We start from the raw sequence: 27,404 nt of genomic DNA, 5'->3' as shown, positions 1-27,404 counted from the left end.
TTACACCAGGAAAAAGCCATCACTATGCAGCCATGATTTGGAGAATACAGAAAAGGATAAATCTATGCAATGGCCTCTTTTCCTGTTGAAGTTTTTAAGAATTCAATCCAATTAATTCTTTGCTCCATCACATTCTTGGAGTGGGACAGCTTAATAGTTTCCAAAGCAATATAAATATATAAGTACTAGGCATAGCAATCAGGGATCTTGGCTGGCTTCCTTTCCAAGCTACCTTTTAAATACTGATTTGGGTATGCCTGCCTTTAATGTCACCTCAACCAACAAGAAACAATTCTCACAGAGGAAACTTTAGGAACCACACTGAAAACTAGTTATTTGTGATGAATAAGCTATATGAGGAACTTGGTAGAAAACAAGTGTATCAGTCAGAACTTTTGTTCTATTAGATTCCTGACAGCGATGACAGATTAAGTCTCCTTTCATAATGAACTCCTGGAGGTTGAGGTGGGATTCTAGACATCTGTTAGCTCGTTGGATAAAAAGGTTAAAATAGGTACTGCAACTAACACAGTACCTAATATACAGTAGGTGTTACCAAACTTTCCTCGCCAACTATTTCTCGATATTAATTGAGGATCAACCATGTGGAAGCACCTGTGATCACTGCTCCCTTTTAAATATATATATATATATATACACACATACACACACACCATACACACACACACACACACACATATGGTAATAGTCCATTTTCCACATGAATTAAGTAAGTCTCAGAAAATCAGTTTATTTAGAGAAAACTAAATTGTTAGCTAGGGGATGTGGCTAGTATTTGAACCCACGTTGCCTAATTTAAAATCTTATGCTTTTCCCATTACTCCCATTGCTTCCTTAAACCGTTATTTGAATGACACAGACTGAAAGTGAAAAAAGCAAGCAAGCTACATTAAAAACTTAAGAGTCCTAATCTACACCTCAGTAGATTAAGGGAGAGAAAAGTAACATGAAATAAAACCATAAACCTCAGGGGCCTCCCTGGTGGCGCAAGGGGTTAAGATACAACCTATGAAACTATCCACTGCCACTGCAGCACAAGTTCAATCCCTGGCCAGGGAGGTACCCACAGGGCGCAGCAGACCTCTCCTGACTTGTGTGGTGCTCCTCTCAGCAGTGTATTTCAGTCAATCCACCTGTTCTGCTCCCCACCCTGCCTCTGGTGAATCCTCTCACCTCCCACCCTCTGGCCTGTACCCAAGTTCTTGTATGCATAAATAAATCTTAGGGAAAAAAAACATAAATTCCAAATGAAAGAAAATAAAAAGGTGGTATTAAATGTTAGAATTGATATAAATGTTCATTTGATATGATTTTGCCCTTCTCTTTACAAAGGGCCTTTAAGAACAAAGCAATCATATTTTCACCTCCTCCTACCCTAAATGGACATTAGTTCTTTTCACAGTCCATCTAAATAAATTGTTCCCACTCCAGAATGCACTGGAACAAAGAATGAGGCAGCTTTTTTTCTTGGAAACTTCTCATCAACAAGAGAGGCAGTGAGAAAGACAGCCCAGTCACTCAGCCTATTCAGCACTAAGAGTAGAGAGTTAGATGCTAAGTTTGGGTATATTAGGCTGGATAGTTTTTTTATCTTATTCAATGTCTTCTTACCTTATTTATTGATTTTTCACAAGAACCATCCTATATTGTTCATGTAACATTTCACCAAACTGTTCACTTAGTTTTGGGGCTGGGTAAGAAGGAAAGAATAGGCGATACAACCATGAATTCTTAAAGTATCAGATGGACTAAAAAGATTTTCGTACCAGTAGAAAAAAGTCAGTTGCCTTGGACTTAGAGTAATGATTAAAAATCTTAGTCACCGTGGTAAAGAACTTCGTCAATGACAAGAGGCTGCCTTCAGGTGCCAAATTCCATTAACCACTCAATCTCTATACGAACAGAAAGAGTTACAGACATTGGCCAAGGCCCCAAGTGCCAATACTGACACTTGGAGTTTGAACCATCTACCGAAATGCCTAATTAATAGGATTTGATCTCCAATGCCTTTTCCTGACAGTTGGATATAAACAAGAACTTCAACAGTATGGTTTAGGATTATTTTAGAAATATGAATAAGTGCTTTAATGACTAAGCTCTGCTCTCAACACAGACATGGTTTTGATTTTTTTACTTTAACCTATGAAAGACATTATTATTTATGTTTTAAGTGGACACAATTGTAAATAAAGGATTCAAAGGCAGAGCCCCTGACAAAGCCTAAGCCTAATGATTTTCCACAACTCCAGTTTTATTTAGATTTATGTGCTTGCACATAGACATACTTAAAAAACACATAGGTATATATATATGTATATATATATACACACACGCAATATAGATATGGAAGTTTCTGACAAATGATATGTTAATGAAAATTTATTAATTACATAACTTTATAGTAACCTTCGAATACCAGAGAAACATCGTATCAACATGAATTTCTCAGTTCCCAAACTTTGGTTATATGAATATGCTTCAAGCACCAGGGAACAAACAATAATTCTAATTTAAAAAGAAAAAAATAATCCTCAAAAACAAAAAATATCCTTCAACCGTTTCGATTCTTTTTTCTCCCCCCCAGTCATAAGGGTAAATTAACTTTTAGCCTACTTTTTCATCTATCTTGGTTAGTTTCCAAAAGCAGTATAAATAAAAACTGATGGGGGGGAAAGGAGGGAGAAAGGACAGACAATCCATTATAGATAAAGGCGATGTCTCAAAGAATTATTTTTAGAAATTAGTTTGTCTTAAGTAAACAGCACTTTTAACCTATGAGATTTGCATTAAGAAACAAAACATGGGCGGGGAAAAGGACCAACTCTTAATTTTCAAAATTCAAAACTCAAACAATGTAATCATAACAAGAGTTGAGGTGAAAGGTTCATAGGGAGATCTTCAGAAGACCAAGTTAAACAGATTCTTGGATTTCAACTTCTTCCCTGGCATCACCGGCATCTACCAGCTGCAAAAGCATTTTGTACAATATACAGTTATCAAAAAAAAAGAGACCTCACAGGCTGAGCATAATCTTTCATGGGATTTCACCAGAAATTTGATCCGTGAAAGAAAAATCCAAAGAATGGTAACTAACATAAAAGAAAATGGAAGCAAAATAGATCTAAATTAGTCAAGATGGTGGGGGTTTAGACATACAAACTCACAATTGTATGTGTGTAAAGGGATTTGCATCTTTGCCTACAAACGTGGACTATATACACATTTATACTGAGTCAGTTCATATATTACACCTGACAATTCAAACAGGAAGTCTCTGGTGATGGGTAGAAGGTATCACCATTTTACTCCATTCTTCAGGTCCCAGTCCTTTGTCCTGGCTGACTGGTGGCCTCTGCACAAGACTCAACAGCATGGTAGATGAATGGATAAAGCTTGATGTCCGGACCGGGGGTAGAACAGTTTCTACATTCTTCATTGTAATATCGTAGCAGCAGCTTATACACTTCTCCTAGAGAGTAAAAGCCCAGACCAATTAGCACAGTAAGGTATGTACATGGATAAAACTACTAAAATAACACTCTAGTTTTTCCTAAATCTAAGTAACATGCTGAAATTGGACTTGTGAAAAATAAAGCATGTTGGAAAGTGTTCCCAAGATAAAATTAAAAAAATTAATTACTGCAAGAAACTACTTATTAGCTTACAAGCAGGTTACATATCTGTCACCTCATCATGCTTCCTTTTGGGAGCTCATGGTAACTCTAATTCTACATTCAGCTCTCAAGGCAGCAAGATCTGCATATCCAGCTTTGACACAGCAGATAAACATGCTGGTATGTTTGATAAATATGAGCCAGAGCGAGATCTCCTAAGTGTGAACTTAACCTCCTATGCCTTCCCTCTTTAAATACTTTACATGTACAAAAGTAAAAATGGAAACTATTTCCAGTTTTTTAGCCTTATTTTAAGAGCTAACATACTCATATTCAAGAATGCAAATGAAACTTTGCCAGAAAAAAAGATTCTGTAAATGTTTCCTCTCTAAGACTTTGTTCCCTCCTCTCAAAGTCACATTTTCATTCTTTCTTATCCACTGTGATTCATCCAGATTTAGGAAGTATTTCTCTTGGATAGTGTACCATCCATCTAGATACCAAGTGTCAAGACAATCTCCTACTTACCAACAGTCAGTTTTCTTTCAGTAAGGAAAGTGTGCATGCTGTAAATGTCTCTCATCAATTCTGAATCCCCAAAGGTGAAATAAACCACATCTCGCTCAGCTGCCGCAGCTGCCAGTATCTGTATTAAGGCTGTAGCAAAGAGAACAAACCCAGCTATACCATGACACTTCCATCAAGACACCTTTAGTTCTCTCAGCCAGCTAAATTACAGTTGGTATGTCAAAGATTTATCCCAGATTAAAGATTTATAAACCTAATATGTATGTTATTAGAAAAGGCAAATACAGGATGGGCATATATCATCTAGTTATGCAACTTCTTAGGCATGCTGTTGAGAATACCATTAAGCTACAGAATTCTCATACCAGCACCTTTTCTGAACCACAAAAAAAGGAAGGTGCATTTCAGGTAGCACAGTCAAGGCACTAAGGTGGTATTTTCTTCACTCATATTAATCTGGAACTAAAATTTTTGTGTTAGCTTGCTTGACTTAATTATTTTGTCTTATTATATAGTTGTTGCTATTTTGTATTACAGAAGTTTCTGCAACTTTTCCCTTACCAATGTACTGAGGCAGTTCTAATGCTCTCATTAATCCAACAGCAAACTTTCTCAAAATGGGCTAAGGGTACCCCTTCACCCCACAGTACTCCAACTCCCACCCAATCATTGCAGCGTGCAGTGACTGTTTGAAGACACTGAACAGTAAGTGAAATGGGAAAAGGGTATGCTTAAATGGGAAAATCTTTGAGAACAAAAGTTACAAACCACCAAGCCTGAAGCATGTTTCCAAAAATTATGTTCTTTATAGTCATATCAATAGATAAAATTTGTTTTCAATAACAACAAAACCGAACACAAATGCAATAGATGTGCTTTGCTACTTCTACATTTTTTCCTTCATAAAAGGAGAGGTGGAAATCAAATGGAAACATAAAGAGGATAATTTCTGTTTAGTTTTGATTTCTGAACATGTTGTCTACATATTCAGACATTTCATTAGAACAATGAGAATGGGGAGGAACCTGTAATTTAACATTGAAAGTAAACTAAAACAAATGAGTGCAACTTTATTTAAAAAAAAAAAAAAGAACTACACTGAAGGAAAGGATGAAAACTAATCCAAGTAACTTATAAACACAATATTTAATATCCTGAGTCTTGAGCAAGGAGGAAAAAAGTTGCAAAAAATCTCCAACTCTTTTTACTAAGGTTGCTTATCATAATGGTATAAGCAAAGTAATCCTGAAACTATTTTAAAATATATTACAGAATTGAGCAAATGAGAAAATGTATCAATATTATTGGAAATGGAGGTTTGCAGAAGATGGGATACACAACACCAAATGGGGGAAGACAAAAAATAAGTTTGTAAGGTGGCATGGAAGGCACTGGTGTGTACTCATCATTTCTAAAATATGTTCTGTGTGTGTGTGAAAGAGAGAGAATGCATTTCCTAGCTTTGTCTACTGAAAGAGTCAAAAAGCAGACATCTCAGCAGCACTGAACATACCTAGTGACCAGACCTTGATCTCTATATTATTCCTGCTAAAAAGAATTGGACTCCTCAGGGAAATACCTTATTCTACGGTTGACACAGGATAAAAGGTAAGTCTGGAATATACCGTTACACCAGAAAATAAACAAGTGCTAGGAAAAAATTAATGGGGATTTGTATTTTTCAAAACTGTGAATGTGACAAAAAAATTTTAAAAAGCCTGTGAAATATACAAGATTTAAATGGACACTAGGCAGTTGAACAAATACAATACCTGACCCTGGACCCTGACTAGAGGGCAAAAAGTCTACAAAAGATTTTATTAGGGCATTTGACAAAGTTGGAACACAGAGTAAATAAAAATATTCTATCAAAATACATTTATGAATTTAATACATGTAATGTGTTATGTAATAGAATATTTTATTCTTAGGAAACACACATTGAAGTATTTAGGAAAAACAGCATAATGTATGTGAGTTAAGCACAAATGGTTCAGAAAAGAATTATGTGCATGTGTACACATTGAATATATATGTATATATACAATACAGAAATCTGTTTTTCTGTACATACATACAGAAATCTGTTTTTTATTTTTGTAATGTTTTATAAATTTGAAATTATTTTCAAGTAAGAAGTTCTAAAAATTACGTAAGAAGGAAAAAATTAAGTCGAACTACTACATTTGATACAGTTGAGTATCACATATTTGGTAAAGAATCTGATATGTGAGATTCTAAAAGATCAAAGTGTTTCCTAATTTCCAAACTAATATTTATTGGAGCATTTACAACATGTGAGGTACATGACTAGGTGTCATTAATCTCAAAGTGCTGAAAGTAATTAATTTCTAAATAGAGAAGTTTTAATTAAAACTGCTCAACCAACTTATGCATACGTTAAAGCTTCAATACACTCCATTTTAAAAGGTTCCTAATTAAAGTAAAATAGATATAAAAATAGAAACAAATGAACTGTCATCTTCATGTACCAAGAAGTACCGTTTCTTACTTTCAGTGAGAAAAAAATATGGCTTAAGTACTTCCTATTAAAAAAAAAATAAAACCCAAAGAAAAGTCCTTTTAGTCCTATTTTCTCCTTTTATACAGAAATACTAGTCACATACCATTATGAAATTTTACTTACGAAAATAAATTCTTTTTAACATTTAAAATTTATCTCCATATAGAATTTATTATGAAAAAGCTTCATAGGCCATTCTATCATTGTGGATAGGATCTTGGAGCTAAGCTTGACAGAACTACCAAAAAGAGTCTGGATTCTAACAAAAGAAACCAATTCACTAACATTCTTGATTTCACAGCCATTTCTGTTTGAGTGCATATTGTAAACAGCATGTGTCAGATAAGCTGGGACAGGAGATCTGAGCTCACTCCTTTCCCCTTCCACTAGCTCTCTAGCTCTCTAACTCTAGCCAAGGCATTGAACTCCCTTTGCCCTTATTTTCCCCAGCTATGAAATGAAGGAGTTGACTCAGAACATCCTTAAAGACTCAGCATGTACAATCCCATTATTTCTGCTATAATTTTTCTCCTTCCTTTGGATATTTGACTATAAATACACAAATAAAATTTTCAAAAATATAAATCTTGATCATAGAAACATAGTAATCACTGACAAAATATTTTATTTATTTTTTTAAAAGATTTATTTATTTATACAAGAACTGGGGTACAGGCTAGACATGCAGGAGGGTGAGAGGAATCACCAGAGACAGAGCGGGGAACAGAAAAGGCAGACGGACCAAAGACACTGCTGAGGGGAGCAGTGGGCAAGACAGGAGAGGTCTGCCGTACCATGTGGGTTTCGCCCCGGCTGTGGACAGCTTCATAGCGCTGCGCTCAACCCACTGCAGCACTGGGAAGCCCCTGACAAAATATTTTAAACAGAACCATCTACAGGGCCTCCCCGGTGGCGCAGCGGTTGAGCGCTGGGCTGCGAAACTGCCCGCAGCCTCTGCGACACTGGTTCAATCCCCGGCTGCAAACCTGGCCATCAGAGGAGGGTCCCACATGGCACGCAGACCTCTCCTGCCGCCCGCTGCTCCCCTCAGCAGTGTACTTCAGTCCTTCTGCCTGTTCAGCTCCCCGCTCTGGCTCTGGTGAATTCTCTCACCCTCCTACACTTCTGACTGTACCCAGTGCTTGTATAAATAAATAAATCAATCTTAAAAAATTAAAAAATATATATAAACAGAACCATCTACAGACCTCACTCTCTACAACATTCCCAACACCTTTGCAAATTCAGGGAATTATGTCTTATGATTTAAGTGAACCTTCATATAGTAAAACTTAGGTAAATAATAAGTCACAATTCTAATAGAGTATGTGGACTGACTCCAAGAATGATATAAAAACATCAAATTCTAACTTCAAGCACAAATACATTCCAAAACAATAACTTAAATTAACCTTCAGGGAGTCTGGTTTTAATTATCTTTTTGGCATCAATGTTAAGCTACAAAGAAATACAAATAAATATGAATAACATCAAAAACAGTTCACAGTGCCCTCTTGCAACAAATAAACCAACAAAAACTGAATGAAATGATTAAGACTTATACCACAGGAAACAACTAACAATGGGCTGACAGTGTGCTGAACTCTATTCTAGTAGCTTTATAGGCACTAACTCAAGGTTTATAAGGGTTAACTTATAAAAACGGAATATTTCCTTTTTGAAAATGAAAAAATAAAGCCTAAATAATTTGTCTAAAGTCACAATGCCAAAATGCAGAGGCGCTAAGATATGGATTTTGGAGTCTTACTGAAAGAAATGTGTCCTGGCCCATTTTGTCACAATGGCAAAGCTGCCTTGCCAAGTCATTCTGCTTCACTCAAGCAAACTTTTCATATGCCAGCCAGAATTTCTTCCAAGTTTGAGTCTGACATTTACTAGCTTTCTCTTTCTTTGGGCAGGCGTTTGAACCTCTCTACAAACCTTGGTTCCTCATCTTAAAAATGGGGCTACAGTGCCTCCCTGGTGGCGCAAGGAGTTAAGCACCACACTATGAAGCAATCTGCAGCCTCTGCAGCACGGGTTCAATCCCCCAGCCAGCCAGGGAGCAACCCATATGGTGCAGACTTCTGTCTCGCCCACTGCTTCCCTCAGCATTGTATTTCAGTCCGTCTGCCTGTTCTGCTCCGCACTCTGTCTCTGGTGAATCCTCTCACCCTCCGCACATCTGGTCTGTACCCCAGTTCTTGTATGCATAAATAAATAAATCTTTAAAAAAATGGGGCTACAAATTGAAGAATATGCAAACTAAAGGAGAAAATGCTGTGATCCTTATATCTGGCTGATTACCAGCAACTCTAAGATAATTTATTAAAAATTCCCCAAAGTCATTTTCCAGACCCACTAACTTAGCAGCATCTCCCAGATACTAATAATAATCACCCACTCACTCCAGACAACTTGAATATTCAGTATCACATACAACCCCATTCTAGGCACTGAGTCCATACAAGAGCATGATATCGTAGAAATGTTAAGAAAGGAGTAACCTTACTAAGTTATGTAGAAGCAAGGCTTAGAGAGAAATACAGAAATGACAAGGAACTTATAGTAGACAAATTGAGGTGATCTGGCCCATAATTATATTCCTCTACCTTCTATGCTTTGTTGATAGTAGCCCTTCCCCACTTTCATGACCATTTTTCCCAGAAATCCTAGTCAAAGGGGACAGGGTAGGCCTAGGATAGCATGACAGAACATGATCTATCAGTGTTGTCCAGGACTTTAGCTATCTTGATTCTAAAACAGTTAAACAATGCAAAGACCTTATATTTGATATACAAGAGACACAAGGTATGAAAAAAAGGTGTTTATAAAAATTTATGAAAATTTTCTACATCTCAGAAAATCTTTAACTTGATAGAAATATACATTAAAAATCAACTGTAAATCCCCGTAAGCCTCAATGAGGGGATGGGATATGTCCAGTGTTTACTGACTCCTTGATATAATGATTTGGCACAAGGGATAGGAAAGTGATCTAAGTTGGTCCAATTAGACTATTTCCTCAGAATTTAAGGAGTCCTTTCCTCGAGGATTACTCAGCTACAATACTATAATTCTGAAACAATTTGGTTCTGGTTTCTCCAGTGCAGAGATAACATATGGAATTAGAGAATGAGGCCATCATTTTGAGAGAAACATGAAGGAGAGGAACACACACATATACATGAGTATCTGATCCTAGGATCCAGTCTTCCCTAAAGCCAACTCGAACTGTTCTCATCCACATCAGCCAATAATCTACTTTCAGGCTTAAGTGATAAACTACATTAATGTTTTGTGCAACTGAAAGAATCCTAGTACAGAATTTTGGGGTTGGGGAGGTGGAGGGAAGAATACCTTAGAGGAATAATTAGTACTGGAGTGGTATCTGGCTAATAACACAAGGTATTAGCCAGAAATGTGCAAAAACCCTAGAATAATGAAAGGCACATGGGTTGTTGCATATATTTGTTAAATAGAAATAAACTGAGCATATATTATTCACAAGCCACTTTTAGGTAGAGAATATGGCTAGAAAAAAAAAAAGGACAGGAACATAACATCAAGATACCTCTTAATTACGATAAACTAGCAATGGCACAATCTTTCATAAGTCACATAACACAGTATGGAAATATATAAAGAATAAACACTGACAGAAATGCAAGGAGAAATGGATAAAAACACAGCAGAAAGAACTTTTGAGTACACTCAATTCCTTCACCATGGTCATGTTCTCCAATATGAAAATTTTTGATAAGTTTTTCTTTGTTCATAAACATAAAATCAGCAGGATATAGAGTCTGATCTAAGAGTTATAGAATCTAACAGTCTTTTGAAAGAATATAGAAAAATATTCTCTTAATAGTTGTGAGCATAATGTAAGTGAAAGCAGTTTAAAATTAAGTTATTATAAATTGCAAAACTCAGGAACAATTGGGCAACAAATATATTAAAAATATTTAGTCCTATTTTTAATAAAGGAAATATAAGTTTAAGGATTGATACATGTTCACATTCTCCTATAAAAAATTTTGATAAGATCTTTTTTGTTCCAAAAATAATATATCCTCACAATAGGAACATATAGATTATGAAGAAAATAAAGAACATAAATATCACTCATGTAGGGATAACCATAGTCAATCTTTGCACATAAACACAAAAAGAATCTCAAATTTGCATGTGATAGTTTATATTCATAATTTAACTTCAAAATGGTTTTTATGGTATATATTGTACAATTTCTTCCATTTGATAGTATTCTAAAATAATCTTCCTTGTCAGCAGATATACTTCTACAAGTTTTTAAATGTCTGCCTAATATTTCATTATGTAGATGTGCCATAGCGTCCTAAAGGATTCTATGATTACGTCTAATTTTTAAATGATTATTCAAGCAAATGAAGGGTTGGAGGCAGTCAAGTCAACCCAAGTTTAAATATTGATAACTAAGAAAATAAATTACATAATGAAAATCTTTGAATATTACTCTTAATAGTCAACCACCAGAAGAAGCAAAGCTGCAGTCTGAAAAGCTTTTATGCCATAAAGAAAAGGAAAGAAACGAGCACATTTATAAAGCTTCCCAAATTGTCTATCACAAATGACCAAGGCTTATGGCAGGCCTGGTTTCTGGATTGATGATATAAATCTACTCATTTATTTTACTTAAGAGAAAAACAGAAAAAAAGTGTCTGTCATAAGATCAATAAGCCCAGAGTGAAAAACAGGTTTCCTCAAACAAATTCAGGATGATAAAGAATTTCATAAAATAAAACCCAGAAATTCTTCTATAGACTTTTAAAACACTGAAAATAGCACCAAGTAGCTTTTGGCTTTGAAGATGAAGAAAATGTCTGTGAAAATCTTTAGAATGAAGGAGACAGGGAAGACTTTTCTAAGCATGCCACAAAAAAATACAACAATAACCCAATAGGCTGAAATACATTTTTTAAGATGGAGAAAACTATCTGCAAATGATGACAGTTAAATAATATTTGTTAATCTATAAAGAGATTCTACCAGACAACGAAAAATCAAAACTCCTTCTCAAGAGATACAATGGGAGATGTGAAAAAGCAATTCATAAAATAAAAAATGGTAAATAAACATATGAAAACAGTTGACTCTAAGAGAAATTAAAGACTGACAAAATACCAGTTAGTGAAGTTGCTCACGCAAGGAAAACAATGTAAGTTGACACAGCCTTTCACAAGTACAATTTGCAACAAATACCGAAATATAAAGTATAAAGCACAGGTATACTTTGTATCATTCATCTTACTTCTAGGATTTAACCCAAAGAAAATAATTACATATAACAGATATAATAAAGAAACCAATTGTCAATGAATCACTTTTACAAAAATAACACTCATAAATTAGGAGATTCAACTATTCTATTCCTGAGATGGACTTTATCTATATCTAGTTTGGCCATCATGGTCAGCTATTTGTTTCATGTTTACTTTGATTGTTTTCTTATGACTTTGATAACTGGTACAAGGAATTTGCCTGGTCTATGTCCTGGCTTCCAGGTAAAAGCTTCTTTTTTTTCCACTTGAAATACTCATGGAATTTCCTGAGTGGTACTGTCTTTGTTATGCTAATGACCCCCCAATTTCTTAGTCACTGACCTACAGGGAGTGGAGGAAGGGCTAGAGGTTAAGCTCAAAGAACTGCCCAATAATTTAATAAATGATGTCTATGAAATGAGACCCCATTAAAAACTCTGGACACTGGGTCTCCCTAGTTGTTAAGTCTCCCTAGGGGTTAAGTCTCCCTAGGGGTTAAGTCTCAGAACTAACACGCCTGCAGCCTGAGTTCAATCCCCAAGTAAGGAGCTAACCCACATATGGTGCATCAGATCTCTACTGTCTCACTTGCTTGTTCCCCTCAGCAGTGTATATTTCAATAAATCTGCCTGCACTGTGCCCCACTGTGTCTCTGGTGAATCCTCTCACTGCCCAGACCATCCCTCCCCTGTCAGCCTATACCCCAGTTCTTCTAAAAATTTTCAAAAAGTAAAAACTCTGGATACCAAAGGTCAGTGGAGCTTCATGGTTGGCAAACAAATTGATGTGCTGGGAAACTAATGTTCCCTGACACCATAGGAAGAGGACATGGAAGCTCTATATCCCTTCCTAGATACCACCTGATGAATATCCTTCATAATAAAACTAGTAACACTTTCCTGAGTTCCGTGAGTCATTCTAGTGAATTATCAAACCAGAGGGGGGTTGTGGGAATCTCCCAGTTGGTTACCAATTGGTCAAAAGTATGGGTATGGGTAGCCTTAAAAATCTTCACCCTGAAAATTGAGGCTGGATTGTATATAGGTTATCAGGTGGAGAACTTTGCCCTTAACCTGTGGGGTCTGCACTAACTCCAGGAAGTTAGTGTCAGGATTGTACTGCAGCACTAGCTGGGGTCAAATTGGGCTCACACAGAACAGTAACCAGCCTAAGTTATAGTACTATTTTCTATAACTGATAATTTTGAGAGTAAAGCAAATATCATAATTTGGTAAGTAATCAATAGATTTGTTGATCAGATATGATTTTTTCTACCATAAAAAATAAAATATCAGAAATATGTTTTCTTGGTTATCCAAATGTCTCCTTATCTGTGACAATTATGTAGTTCTCCCAGGTTATACACCCACACACTGTGTGCTTCTATTAAAGTACTCATTATTGTGTGCTACATTTGTCTGTACCCCTCTCCCATATGCTAGACTGTGAACTCCAAAAGCAGGAACCACATCTTATTTATTTGCCTTTGTATTTTCAGAGGCTACTCCAGTGCCCAGGGCAGGCAGATACCCCCTAAGTTTGGTGAACAACTGAGTCAATGAAATAGCTCTGTCAATGAAAATCAGCTCCTGTGAAGACAAGTGTTTGAGTGGATTCCTTGGTTTGAAAATCTTATCCCTTTCTTCCCTTTTTATATTCAAGTATTTCTGGTAGATCAAAGAGATAAGTAACCATTGTTGGTAAGTAGTAAACAAAAACAAAAATTCCTTTAAAAACAGTAAGAAGAAAATGGTTTCAAATATTCTTTTTCTCTTAGATCTTTGTGGTCTCTTATTATGATAATGTTAGGGGGAAAAGGATGTCCAGGGTTGCCCCATAACAATAGGACACTAGAAACCTGGTTTGAAATACTAACCTTTCTCCAAATCAGAATGTTATTCTCCTACTTAAAAGAATGCATTCACTCACCTTTTAATCTAGCATCACCCCCAAAAGCACCACAGCCCCAATTTCCTGTGGCCACTGCAGAAAGATTCTCTGAAGAAACTCCAGGACGGAGAAATCCACAGTAAGCCTGCAGGACAAAAGACATATCACAGACATGAATGGACAGACACTCATAGATAACTTATAGTTATCTCTTTTGTCTTAGGGGTCAAAGTAGAGGAAAGAACAGAAAATCCTGGGATTGTACAAGGAAGAAAATAAAAAATAATCAATTCTAATACTTATTTGTTTTGATGCTGGGCAAATCAAAGTCCTTAAACTAAAACAGATTTCAGATTCTTTTCATGATTCAAACTAACAAAGAAATATAGCTATATTTCAAGAACTGATGGGATCCCAATTAAAAACTACCAAAAAACAAAGGGGAAAAAGGCACTGTTTTCTTTAAAGACTTTTGATCCCCATTTTTTCAGTTAAGAGTCACTACTATTATGTTACCTCAGCACTCTTTCTTTCTGAATTACTAGGACTAGATTAATAACTGTGATTAACTTTTAAATATGCTTCTTGGCACTGAAATGCTTATTAACGAGCAAGCAACTATGTATAAATGAGAGTCCTACAACTGGTTACAAAATAACTTTGAAGATCCCTTCCAGTTCTAAGATTCTCTAGTTTTACATCTCTAAGCTAGAATATTGAAAAATTTGCCAGTAACCTGAGAAAAGCACAATCTATCCCAAGGATGCTAGCTAAGTATTAATTAAATGAACAGCTCCTTTTGTATATGGGAAGGCTGCAGTTTAAGGTCCCAGAGTTTCTGATTTCCATTTCCTTGCTGTCAGCCTAGTTGGTCTTTCTGCCTCCTAAGGGTTCTTAGTTTTCTGAAACTATCACACTATATTAAGGGGTTTGATATAATAGCAAAGCAAATCTCCCCTGGGTTCTCTCAAGTACCAAACAAAGCCTAAATTATAGCTTATATATACTAGTAAATAAAATAAAAATAATGATCTGTGACAAATTGTTCCCAGAGAAAAACCAAGGATAAAGGAAGGTACCTCTAAGAAATTCAAGCAGAGAAATATAGTGAATTGCTCTCTGAACTTTTCATAAAGGTATAAAAATTTATTTTACATATATCTAGATAGATTAACAAGGCTATTCCTTTCACCCCCTCCTAGGTTGTAAATCCTGACAGATATTAATTATAAATTGGGACCAGACTATTATTCAATGCTGTGGTACAGAGCTTACAGTAGAACTCACAAATTACCTGTATAATCAGATGTATGGAGCTTCTGAAAATCTCTTTCAGGTAAAAAATATCAAAGAGATCAATTTTTTTTGACCAGGTTCTTGACAGATATAGAGTCTCTGCTTTTATGCCAACAAGAGGAAGAATAAACTCTATCAGAAAAGACATTAATTTGGCCACTGGCTTCCTGTCAAATTCTCCTAACATGCCTAAATGAAGAGAAAGATTTCTTAGTTTTTTATTTCATGTCTTTGTTTTATTATGTCAGAATGGCTCTAGTCTTTCCTCACTAATGTCTCTACATATCTGGGCTAACTTTACTTTGGTGAGCAAAACTAGGTTAGTGAAATTAAAGCCTAATATTAGAATTTAAAACAAAATCTAATGTAAAGTATTAATTTAAAAAAAACCTATCTTGAAAAACAACCATAATAAAACCAAACTACAAAACTCAATTTAATCTACACTTGATGTTTGGATTAAATAAAATCAAATGAAACTTTAAAAAATGAATACAATTAGTGCAAAGCATATGCTTACACTGATCAAATACAAAATTCTGTTATTCTGGGGCCTCCCTGGTGGCACAAGCGGTTAAGCACCGCACTATGAAGCAATCTGCAACCTTTGCAGCACAAGTCCAATCCCCGGCCAGCCAGGGAGCAACCCACATGGCAAAGTAGACCTCTCCTGTCTCGCCTGCTGTTCCTCTCAGCAGTGTATTTCAGTCAATCTGCCTGTTCTGTTCCCCACTCTGTCTCTGGTGAGTCCTCTCACCCCCTACACCTCTGGCCTATACCCCAGCTCTTGTATGCATAAATAAATAAATCTTAAAAAAAAATTTTTTTTAAATTCTCTTATTCTGATACAAGCAAGCATTTCCAAGGTTCAAAATAAGAAGCAAGCTCCGGGTCTCCCTGGTGGCTCAGGGATTAAACACAGCGCTGTCAAGTTATCGCCAGCCACTGCAGCATGAGATAGATCCCTGCAAGGGAGCAATCCACATGGTACAGCAGACCTCTCCTGCCTCGCCCACTGCTCCTCTCAGCACTGTATTTCAGTGGATCTGCCTGTTCTGCTCCCCACTCTCTCTGGTGAGTCCTCTCACCCCCCTATACCTCTGGCTTACACCCTAGTCCTTGTATGCATAAATAAATAAATCTTTAAAAAAGAAGAAGAAGAAGAAGCAAGCTCTTCTGAGTCCCCTTTAAAGGGTTCTTCCTCTCTCCAGTGAGGAGAAAGATCCCTCAAATACCGGAGACCAGGGCAGGCCCATTAATCAAGGTATCATTTCCTTTACAGTTAAAATTGAAATCCTTTTGTAAAAAACAAGATAAAGAGGGGTCTCCCCTCTTTATCTTGAGCAGGCGGTTGAGCGTAGTGCTGTGAAGCTGTCCACAGCCTCCGCAGTGCCAGTTCGATCCTGGCTGGCCGGCCAGCGAGGGTCCCACATGGTATGGCACACCTCTCCTGTCTCGCCCACTGCTCCCTTCAGCAGTGTATTTCGTCAGTCTGCCTGTTCTGTTCCCCGCTCTATCTCCAGTGAATCCTCTCACCCTCCAGTGCATCTGGACTGTACCCCAGTTCTTGTATAAATAAATAAATAAATCTTAAAAAACAAAAACAAGATAAAGATAGAGACCTCAAAAGAGTTGCCAAGTTCTCACTTCATAAGAGAAGGTACTAGGAGTTCTCAAGAGTTCCACACTGGCAAATACTTTACTTTTCTCCATCCAGAGCCAGAGCACTAAGATTAATCAGAATAGTAAGAGTAAAAGAAAGTAACTACTAGCCACATTCTGACTTCACATTCACCAATGACGAAGGAATTTACTGTTACTAATAAACAACTTTAAAGGAAGAAAAAAGGGAAGAAGCATTTGCACCTCAGCACAGTAAGTACAAGATATCAATGACTACTTACTTATATCTCAGAATGTAAGTTTTGATGGGAAGGGAAGAAGAGGGACGATAACAGTACTTTTGAAATCCTGATATTTACATAAAGGAGCTTTGAGAAGCAAGAGGAAATACTGGTATCTAGAGTTAAAAACTAGCCCCAACCGGGTAAAAAGGTAAAGATAGATATGAAAGAATGAAGCAACGAAATTGCAAAGAAAACAGTTGTAAAAACCTACAGGCCCAGAAAATACACAATACTCAGGGGAACAGTATCTCATAAATATCCATGCATACATGTACACAACATACACATTTAAGTTAGAACTCAGGCCTCACTGTCAATTTTAGCAGGCCCAAACAGATATAATTAAAATATATATTTCATTAATATGTAAATTATACATTATACTATTTGCTAGATCAATAATTTAACAATTATTGTTCCTAAAGAGCTGCTTATTTAAATATACTCAACTTAATACATAGGTGGTACTAATACTATTTTTCCAAGATTTTAGAATATTGTCATTTTTAAAACAAACAATATAAAAAAGTTCTTAAGAATCTTTTGGAAGAGAATAAAATAATATTGTCTGGAAACTATCTTAGACTTCCTAATAATTTTGTGAAATTTCTTCCTTTGTAAATTTCTTATTATTGGTTAAATAGCAATTGTACAAAGCTATAGTTGTTCAAAAATAGTAGTTAAGTCAAATTATATCAATCCAACCAATTTTATAGCCATTAACTATTTTATTATGAAGATAATTAGAAAGTATGAAAAATATTGGATACATTATTTAATGGATACATTAAATAGGTAAAATAGAAAATTATAGGTAACTTTAAACACATTTATATGAAACTATTCCTGTGGAAAGGCCTACAAAATGAAAACAAACATTTGAAAGGTAGTGTATTACATGGCACCTTTGTCTTTAAAATAATGGTAAAAGTAGTAAATTGATTTTGCTTTTTAAAAATGTAATATGAAATGAAAGACCTTAGTTTCCTCATGTATGAAATCAAAGATTCGATTAGGTATCGCTAAAGTTATTCTGATTCTATCTACTGAGAGACTGTAAGGAAAAACTACTATGATATATTTTGAACTACTATTCCTGAAAAGTAAAGTGATACGTATTTTAAGATTATAAATGATCAGACACCAGACTAAGAAACATAAATAGCAAGTATTGATTGGCTTTGTTAATCTGGTTTCATAATAAACACCCTCCAAAATTGGTAATGGTTAACAATAAAGAAACAATAAACAAATCAATTTTTTAAAAGCTAAATGATTTCTTGCTGGGGTAGTCTCCTCACTGTTAAAGTTTCTGATCGAGAAGCGTCTACAAAACATATTCATTACTTACCTTACCTGAGTGAGTCTAACATGGCTAAATACAACTTTTCACAGATGACTTCTTTCTTCTTCCATTGCTGAGCTATCTGCCACTTTTGCAAGCTAGAGTGATAAATCTTTTCGACCACAAAGGTAATTTTCCTCTAAAATGTCACCCAGATAATCTCTCACAGGATTAAATACTGTTTCACAGTATTAGTTACATAAAGGGGGACTGATTTCTTCCTTTAAAAAACCAACTCCACTTGCAAGTCACAATGTGGGTTCAAAAATGATAGGTGAAGCATGGATGACATAGTTTCCAAAGCTAATAAAGCACTATGTGGGGCTGCCCTTTTAATTATTATCTGTTAAGTAATACTTAAAAGTAGCAAACAGGGGGCCTCCCCTGGTGGCGCAGTGGTTGAGCGCTGGGTTGCGAGGCTGCCCGCAGCCTCTGCAGTCTCTGCAGCACCAGTTCGATCCCTGGCCACCAGCGAGGGTCCCACAAAAAAAAAAACAAAACAAAAAACGTTGCATACAGGCCCCTAGAGTTCAGAGATTCACATTGAATTCCAATGGTGAAATAGGTCTTATGCTCTATTGTTTCGTTTAGAAAAATAGAGTTTTTCTATTCTTGCCTACTTTCTTTCTGGCATTAAAAAAATAATAGAATTGTGCAAGTCATCTCTAATGTGATTTAGTATAGACTTTGGCTTTTAACCCATGGTTATAAAACACAATGAGATGTAAAACATTTAACTTAATATTCTCTCCAAGTTGTGCTGTCAGTTTATGTAAAATTCCCTGTTGCTTTTACTAAAATGTATAACTTTTTAAAAAGGCAAATGTATCTAATAAATGATGGAATGTTTTAATTTAAAAAGTCCAAAGTTATTTAGAATAGTTTCTAATTAAGTTTTCAATGACATTTAACAACATCATTTACTGCTTTCTTCTTTTTCAATGAAAGAATTAGAGCAAATGTTTTAGAATACTGCAGTGATCTAAAAGAACACACATTTACCTAATGTGTTCCTTTGTACCAGGCACCGAAGTAGATGCTTTCTCAATGTTAGCCCATGTGTTGGGCTATTTCCTTGTCTGTGGTAGGAATCTGTGATATTTCCTTGTCTCCTGAATTTAATAAATACATTGGGAGGAAAATCCTCCATTTTCCTTGAAAAAGTCTATCAAGAAAAGGATATTGAGAAAAGCATTCAACCAGCAGCTTGCTCATGGTTTAAGACTGATTAAAGAAAGAAAGAGGAGAGGTAACACAGGCACATGCTTGTAGGAGATAATGTGTAAACCAAATGCAGGGAATGTTTTTAATGATTTCAGATTGCAACAGGTAAAAAGTGTGGAAAGACAGATCTAGTTATAGTAGCCTCTACGGGGGAGGATTTACATTTCTAAAAAGTTATATAAAGTCAGGGGAACCTGAATTCAAGTCCTAACTTTGTCACTACCTATCTGTGTGACCTGGGTCAAGTTACTGAGCTTCCTGAGGCTCAGTTCACTATCTCTAAATTGAGGTTTAACATTATCTACCAGCCCTGGGGTGGTTAAGTTTAAACCAGATATCCCATTAAAAATGCTAGGTGCCTAGCTTATAGAAACCAATAATTTTTAATACTAATTTATTATTGTTACTTGTATAACTAAAAAAATTCTACCAGCATTTGACTGAAAAGAATCTTTATGAAATATAAATTAGACTTTATTGCACATTGACATAAATAATGGCAAATTGAAAACAAATATAGAATTATATTACTAACCATTAAAACTCAACCCATCTTCTTCATATGGTTTCATTTGCTCCACATCTGATTTGACACTGAACTTAATGGACTTTATTTAGCACTTTCATATATTTAGAGAATGTACATAAATTTATAGCATTTTGGGTGATTTCAGACAGTATATTTATATCTATATTTATAAATATATCAGATAGTATATTTATGATAAAAATATAATAGTATTTAAGAAATTTCATCAGTCATTGACCAATTTATTTTACAAATATTTTTCAGAATAACAAGGCAGTGTGCTAAACAAAGTAAATAAGGAGGATAAAGACATATATTGCATGGTTTCACTTATACATGGAATATAAAGAAACAAAATGAAGGGTTGATCAAAACCAAATCAATAACCCTAGAAATCTGTCTGTAGAATTAAGATTCCTGGGCCTCCCTGGTGGCGCAAAGGGTTAAGTCTCAGCACTATGAATCTACCTGCAGTCACAGCAGCACTAGTTTGATGCCAGGCCAGGGAGCTGACCCACATGGTTCAGCAGACTTCTCCTGTTTAGCCCGCTGCTCCCCTCAGCAGTGTATTTCAGTCAGTCTGCCTTTTCTGCCCCCCAACTTTGTCTCTGGTGAATCCTCTCACCCCTTTACCTCTGAATCACATACAGTGTTTGTAAAAATTAAGAAGAAAAGAATACAAAATATAAATAGAATATATAATATAAAAAGATATTCTTTGTTGATATACCAAAACAAAACGAAAACCAGTTTTATTTTCTGAAGAATTATTTAAAAAACACCACCACCACCACACGATATTTCTTACATAAGCTCAACTTTGGAAAAGAGTGCATTTACTCTTCAAACTCTCATTGAGATTCCTTTGAGAACCCTAAACATTAAAAAAAACCCACAATTATATAATCTATTAATTGCCAAACAGATTAGGGTATTAGATAATATATATGATTATATTCAAAATATCTACTAAGTTGTAAATGTAGTAAAAGCCTTTCTGTATAATTTGGTTGTTTATTTTACTAACAATATGAAAGGCAAGTCAGTTAATCTGAGCTAAGACGAGCACCATAGAGAGACCATTCCTGTGGTTAGACCCAGGGAAAAGATAGGAAGATGACAAACTTGCCAATCTAAGAGCCCTCCTGAACCCCTGCAATGGTATACTCAGCTTTCTGTCATTATGGAAAGTCTTGTAGGCATTGGCACATGTGCAGCCATTCAAAACTACAAACCTCATTATCTTAATAAACAATCTCATAACCAAATCTTACTCATGGGAGTTAAAGAATTAAGTTAGTCTTCTCAGCTATGAGAATAATTTGAGGAACTAAAGACAATCTTTATTGTTTTAGAAAGGCTCTAAATTTAGAGAGTAGATTCAGCACTCTATGATAGAAATTACTTATGCTTAACAGTAGTGAAAATTTGAACTAGCAATGGATATTGTTTATTTTTATATTTTTGTAATATAATAAAAAAGAAAATGATTCTAGAAGATAGCACTAAGCATCACAGAAAATCAGATTTCATCATAAATGTGTCAAATTACCAAATCAATAAACAATTTACATGTGACTCTTACCTGTAATAAAACAATATTAATTTGACTTTTTTATTATTTATTTGTTTTAATCCTGATAACCTACTTTGTAGAAAAAATGTCACTGGGCAAGTCTGAAAAAAATTTTGAGGGCTTATTCAATTCTATATGGCTTTACACTAATAATGTTTCAAGGCAGTTATAAGTACTTGATGAGATAAATGCATGTGTGGAGCTTAATATCAAGAAACAGTCTCTCTGGCATCGGTAATCAAACAATTACGAAATGGAAAGTACATCTTGTACAAGCTGACAGAGCCATTAAATCAGGAAAGCTGTGGGCAGACATACTGACACTGCAAGAATTACCAGAAAGCATTAATTTCAGCATTAATAAAATGGCAGTAAATAGATGACAGTTGGCAGATGAACTAAGAAATAAGGTTACTGGCCTTGTTGAGCTCGCGTCTGATTTTCTCAGGCACAAACTGGTCGAGGTAGCGTCTGAAGTGAAGAGCATCAATGGCGACGATTTCAGTGCCGCGCCGCTGCCAGTCATCCCTGGGGCAGGACAGAAGTGGGGTGAAGATGAGTAACTGGGAAAGCCATTCACAAAATAAAGCCCTTGTGGGTTCGGGTTTCTTAGACTTTGGTGGGGCTAAAATATTAAAACAAACAATCCAGTAGTTACAGGTCTCAGCAAAACAGGAGGGCAGAAAATACCGTTTTAGTTTCAGATTCTAAGGCATACACATTGTGGAATTCCCAGCATTATAGTAAAATTAAAAACTATCAAGACAAACAACAGTATAACATAGTCTAAACAGGTATACCATTTGCAGGCAGTCTCAGAAATTAAAGGATTTGGGGGTAAACAAAAGGAACTTACTTCTTTGTTTTCCTCAAATACTAAAGACATGGTGTTTGTATCTCAACAAATGTTCACTTCTCCTTTGCTTTGAAAGATCTGTGCTAAGTTACTGAGTTTGAAACATTACCACATATTATCAAGGAAAATATAATATAATAAAAAAGGAAATATAATAAAAAAGGAAATAATCTTCAGAAGCATTATATAAAAAATGTGTAATGACTGAATACAAAATTCTACCTACTGTGCTCAATTACTGACGGTGCAAAACTATTTTTAAAAAGACAACAGTAAAGCAGACAATAACACATAGCTTGTAGAAACAGGAAGGACTGGGTCAGATGATAGCTTTGGAAAGAAGAAATTCTGAATATCCCATCTCTTTATAAATTTGCACATTGATGGGTAAAGCAACTTCTCACACTAAAGAGAAACAGAAATCTTCATGTTAGCCTATAAATAATAATCACAAATTAAGCATCCACACAGGTCACTGTTGCAAACAGTTTTAACAAAACAAAGGAAAAGAGACAAAAGAATGGAGATATTACAAAGAGTACGTTTTATAGCTACACACATATGCATGTACATAAGGGCTTGCAGGCACCATTTCGTTAAAATTTATCTCTGGTAAACCATTTTAGTGTGGAAGCAAGAATGCCAAAATGATGTTTCAGTAAGAAACAGAAAACAGTAGCAGCAAAGTTCACTGTAGGCTCTGCATTCAACTGTTTTGTGGCATTTGGCAAATTGTTCCAACACAGGTTTCCCCCATCTACCTAAAAACACAGATAAATTAAGGATAACTAAATATACTAAAGACTGTAAGCTCTAATTAGAACCGATTCCAAATAATTTGGAGTTGGAAATTAGCCTCCAATGACTTCTTACAAATGGCAGCTGATAGGTAAAGAATTGTAGATTTCTGCTTTTCCAGTTCTTGGTTTAGACTTCTGGTTCTTCCTTTTGGTATACAGAGATGATGCTATTCTTTTAAATACTATTGTATTTAAAAATAGTATGGGGCCTCCCCGGTGGCACAGCGGTTGAGCGCTGGGTTGTGAAGCTGCCCGCAGCCTCCGTGACGCCGGTTTGATCCCCAGCTGCTCCCCGGCCACCGGAGGAGGGTCCCACATGGCGCGCTCAGATCTCTCCTGCCGCCCGCTGCTCCCCTCAGCAGTGTACTTTGGTCCTTCTGCCTGCTCTGCTCCCCACTCTGGCTCTGGTGAATTCTCTCACCCTCCCGCGCTTCTGACTGTACCCAGTGTTTATATGAATAAATAAATAAATCTTTAAAAAAAGAAAAAGAAAATTCTAACAACCCTAAAAATAAATAAATAAAAATAGTATAGTAGAACCTGTACTACTGAATTTTTTTTTAAAAAGTCAAATCGCTGATATAAGAGTATATAGATGGGAGGCAAAATGTACCACTAGCTCTTGCCCAAGCTAATACTAGAATAAGAAATGAGCTCACCTTTCACTCTTGTCTTCATGGCTCCGAGCCCAACGATATGTTTCAGCATAGCCTGTGTATTCACTGTACTGTTCAGTACCTGAAACGAATCATCTGCTGTTATTTTTCTGAAGACTTTTTTCTTAAAAAGCTGTACTTTCTAAAAGAGTCTGTCAATAAATGTATTCCTCCTTTCTGAAATTATCTTATTGGCAAATACCAATTTATTCTCCCCCCAAGTTTTCTTGATTTGCCATTAGTTTACATAACTGTACAAATATCAATTAAAAAAAGAACCACTGGTCTTAATGACCTGCTACTATTTCCCATAAAGAAAAAAAAGTTATACCTCTAAACACCACCAAAATGTTTATCATTTAGTGACTAAATGTCTCAAAATAGAAAACAAAATATGCTGTCATTTAAAACTGCAGAGGTACCATCACATAGCCAACAGAATGGGTAAAATAGAAAAGAATAACACTAAAGGTTGGCAAGGAAGTACAAGTAGAATTCTCATTATTGTTGTAGAACATAAAAGAAAAAATTTTCCTTTTAAAAAGTTTTTGGCTATTCTCGGTTCTTTGCATTTCCATATAAATTTTACAGTCACCTCAATTACTATTTTTAAAAGTCTGCTAGAAGCAATATTGTACCAACATTGAGTCTACTAACCCATGAGCATTGTCTATCTTTCTATTTCTTTACATCTTCTTTACTTTTTCTCAGAAAACAATTTAGCAATTTCTTATAAAACTAAATATACACTCATCCTTTGGCCTAGAAATCTCACTCCTAGGTACTTACCCAACAGAACTAAAAATGCATGTCCACAAAAACCATACAAGAATGTTCACAGTAGCTTTATTCATAATTGTCTTGTATTAGTAAGAATATAGGCTGAGAACCAGAACCACTAGGAGATATATATTAAGAGATTCAGTGCAAGGATGTGACTTATGAAATTTTGGAGGCTGACTAGACAAGTCTGAAGACTGGACATTTCAGGCCGACTGAGGCTGCTGCCCACAAGAGGAATATCTTCTTCAGTACAGCCTCAGGTGTGCTCTTAAGGCCTGAGAGTGAATCAGACTCATCTAGGATAACTTACATTTTTTCAAGTCAATCAGTATGGACTTTAATTATATCTAAAGAATATTTCTGTAGTAACACCTAAGATTAGCATTTGACTGAAAAATTGGGGGCTCTAGCCTAGTGAAGTTTCATATAAAAAAAGATGACCACAAGCTTCAAAGTGGAAACACCCAAGTGTCTATCGGTAGGAAATAAGCAAAACATGTGGCATGATCATGCAAAGGAGTGCTACTTAGCAATGAAAAGGAAAGATATGCTGATATACTAAAAAAAAAGTAGAAGAAAATCACACATGCTGAGTAAAAGAGTGCATATTATGTGTACTTACATGAAATTCCTTAAAAAGACAAAACTAATTTGCAATAAAAAGAAATTGTGATTATTTCTAGGGCTTACATGGGGATTTACCAGAAAAAGATGCAAGGGAATTTCTAGTAGCACCAGACATACTGTTTTTTTGTTTTTGTTTTTTTTAAAGAGGCATGTATTTTTATTTATTTATTTGTTTGTTCGTTTGTACATGCACTGAGTACAGTCAGAAGCGCCGGAAGGTGAGAGAATTCACCAGAGCCAGAGCGGGGAGCAGAGCAGGCAGAAGGACCGAAGTACACTGCTGAGGGGAGCAGCGGGCGGCAGGAGAGGTCTGCGCGCCATGTGGGACCCTCCTCCGGTGGCCGGGAGCAGCTGGGGATCGAACCGGTGCGCAGAGGCCGCGGGCAGCTTCGCAACCCAGCGCTCAACCGCTGTGCCACCAGGGAGGCCCCCAGACATACTGTTTTATGTGTTGTAAATTGGTGAATCTAGGTAAGTTTATATGGACCTTCTTTGTATTATTCTTGCAACTCTATAAATGCAAAACTTCATACACAGAAATATAATTTAAATATTAAATAAAGCTATAAAAATACTAATCTATTTTGTGTATGATTAAAAATTTTCATAACTTATAAAAGATGTAGACTTGGTGATAGTTTCTAGTCCATTACTTAGCATACTATTTCGTAAAAATAATTTATACCTTAATTCCTATAAATTCATCTAAATTTATCAGTAAGATACTTAGCCACAAATCAAGAAAACAACTGCAATATTCATGATGTTTCTTGAGTGAAGCTTCTCTTGACACCATAAGGAGAGTTGGTTGTTACTTCTCTGTGTTCTACAATATTTTGATATAAAATTGGTAATTTTTTTACATAACATTAAATTGCAATCTGAAAGTTAATTCTACTTCTATAAAGTAGCAATGAACAATCATAAATTGAAATTTCAGAAATATATTTACAATAGCAACAAAAAATATGAAATACTTATGAATAAAGCTGAGAAAATATAAAAAGAGTATATGAGGAAAACAATAAAATATTACTGAGAAATTTAAGACTAAGAGACATCTCATTTATGTGTTAAAAGTTAAACATAGGGGCCTCCCTGGTGGCGCAAGGGGTTGAGACACAGTCTGTGAAGCTATCCGCAGCCATTGCAGCACAAGTTCGATCCCCGGCCAGGAAGCAACGCACATGGCGCAGCAGACCTCTCCTACCTTGCCTGCTGCTCCCCTCAGCAGTGTATTTCAATCAATCTGCCTGTTCTGCTCCCCACTCTGTCTCTGGTGAATCCTCTCAACCCCCACACCTCTAGCCTGTACCCCAGTTCTTATATGCATAAATAATCTTAAAAAAAAAAAAGTTAAACATAGTCAATATGTCAATTCTCCCCAAACTGATTTATAGATTTCAAAGCAGTCTTAAAATTCAGCAGGCTTTGTTTTTTTTTAAAGAGTATTTATTTATTTATTTGTTTGTTTGTTTATTTGTTTATTTATTTATACAAGCACTGGGTACAGTCAGAAGCGTGGGAGGGTGAGAGAATTCACCAGAGCCAGAGCAAGGAGCAGAACAGGCAGAAGGACCGAAGTACACTGCTGAGGGGAGCAGTGGGCGGCAGGAGAGGTCTGCACGCCATGTGGGACCCTCCTCCAGTGGCCAGAGAGCAGCCGGGGATGGAACCAGTGCTGCATAGGCTGCAGGCAGCTTCGCAACCCAGCGCTCAACCGCTGCGCCACCGGGGAGACCCTCAGCAGGCTTTTTAAAATATTAACAAACTGACTCTAAAATTCACCAAAATAATTCTGAAGAATAAAGTTGAAGGGCTCACACTGCATGATTTCAAGAATCATTATAAAGTTATAATAATCAAAACAAAAATAACAAATTAATAAATTGGATTTAAAAATTAGAAACTTCTGTTCTTCAAAAGAT

At 35.9% G+C, this 27,404-nt stretch overlaps 1 protein-coding gene across 1 annotated transcript in view; it reads right to left on the bottom strand.

Annotated features, from left to right (window-relative positions):
- Positions 1-3,335: 3,335 nt before the first annotated feature.
- PARG (poly(ADP-ribose) glycohydrolase) overlaps positions 3,336-27,404 on the bottom strand; it is a gene marked incomplete at both ends in the record, with an annotated part of 115,078 nt that continues 91,009 nt past the window's right edge. Inside the window, 5 exons of the mRNA XM_084244816.1 lie at positions 3,336-3,490; positions 4,164-4,292; positions 13,917-14,022; positions 22,174-22,282; positions 24,070-24,148. Of these exons, the coding sequence (XP_084100942.1) occupies positions 3,336-3,490; positions 4,164-4,292; positions 13,917-14,022; positions 22,174-22,282; positions 24,070-24,148 (578 nt within the window). The remainder of the gene's footprint in view (positions 3,491-4,163; positions 4,293-13,916; positions 14,023-22,173; positions 22,283-24,069; positions 24,149-27,404) is intronic.

Source organism: Talpa europaea (genome assembly GCF_964194135.1).
Source record: "Talpa europaea genome assembly, chromosome: 10".
In the NCBI taxonomy this organism is placed as follows: Eukaryota; Metazoa; Chordata; class Mammalia; order Eulipotyphla; family Talpidae; genus Talpa; species Talpa europaea.
The sequence above is the reverse complement of the archived record's forward strand: the minus strand, read 5'-3'. Positions and strand labels throughout refer to the sequence as shown.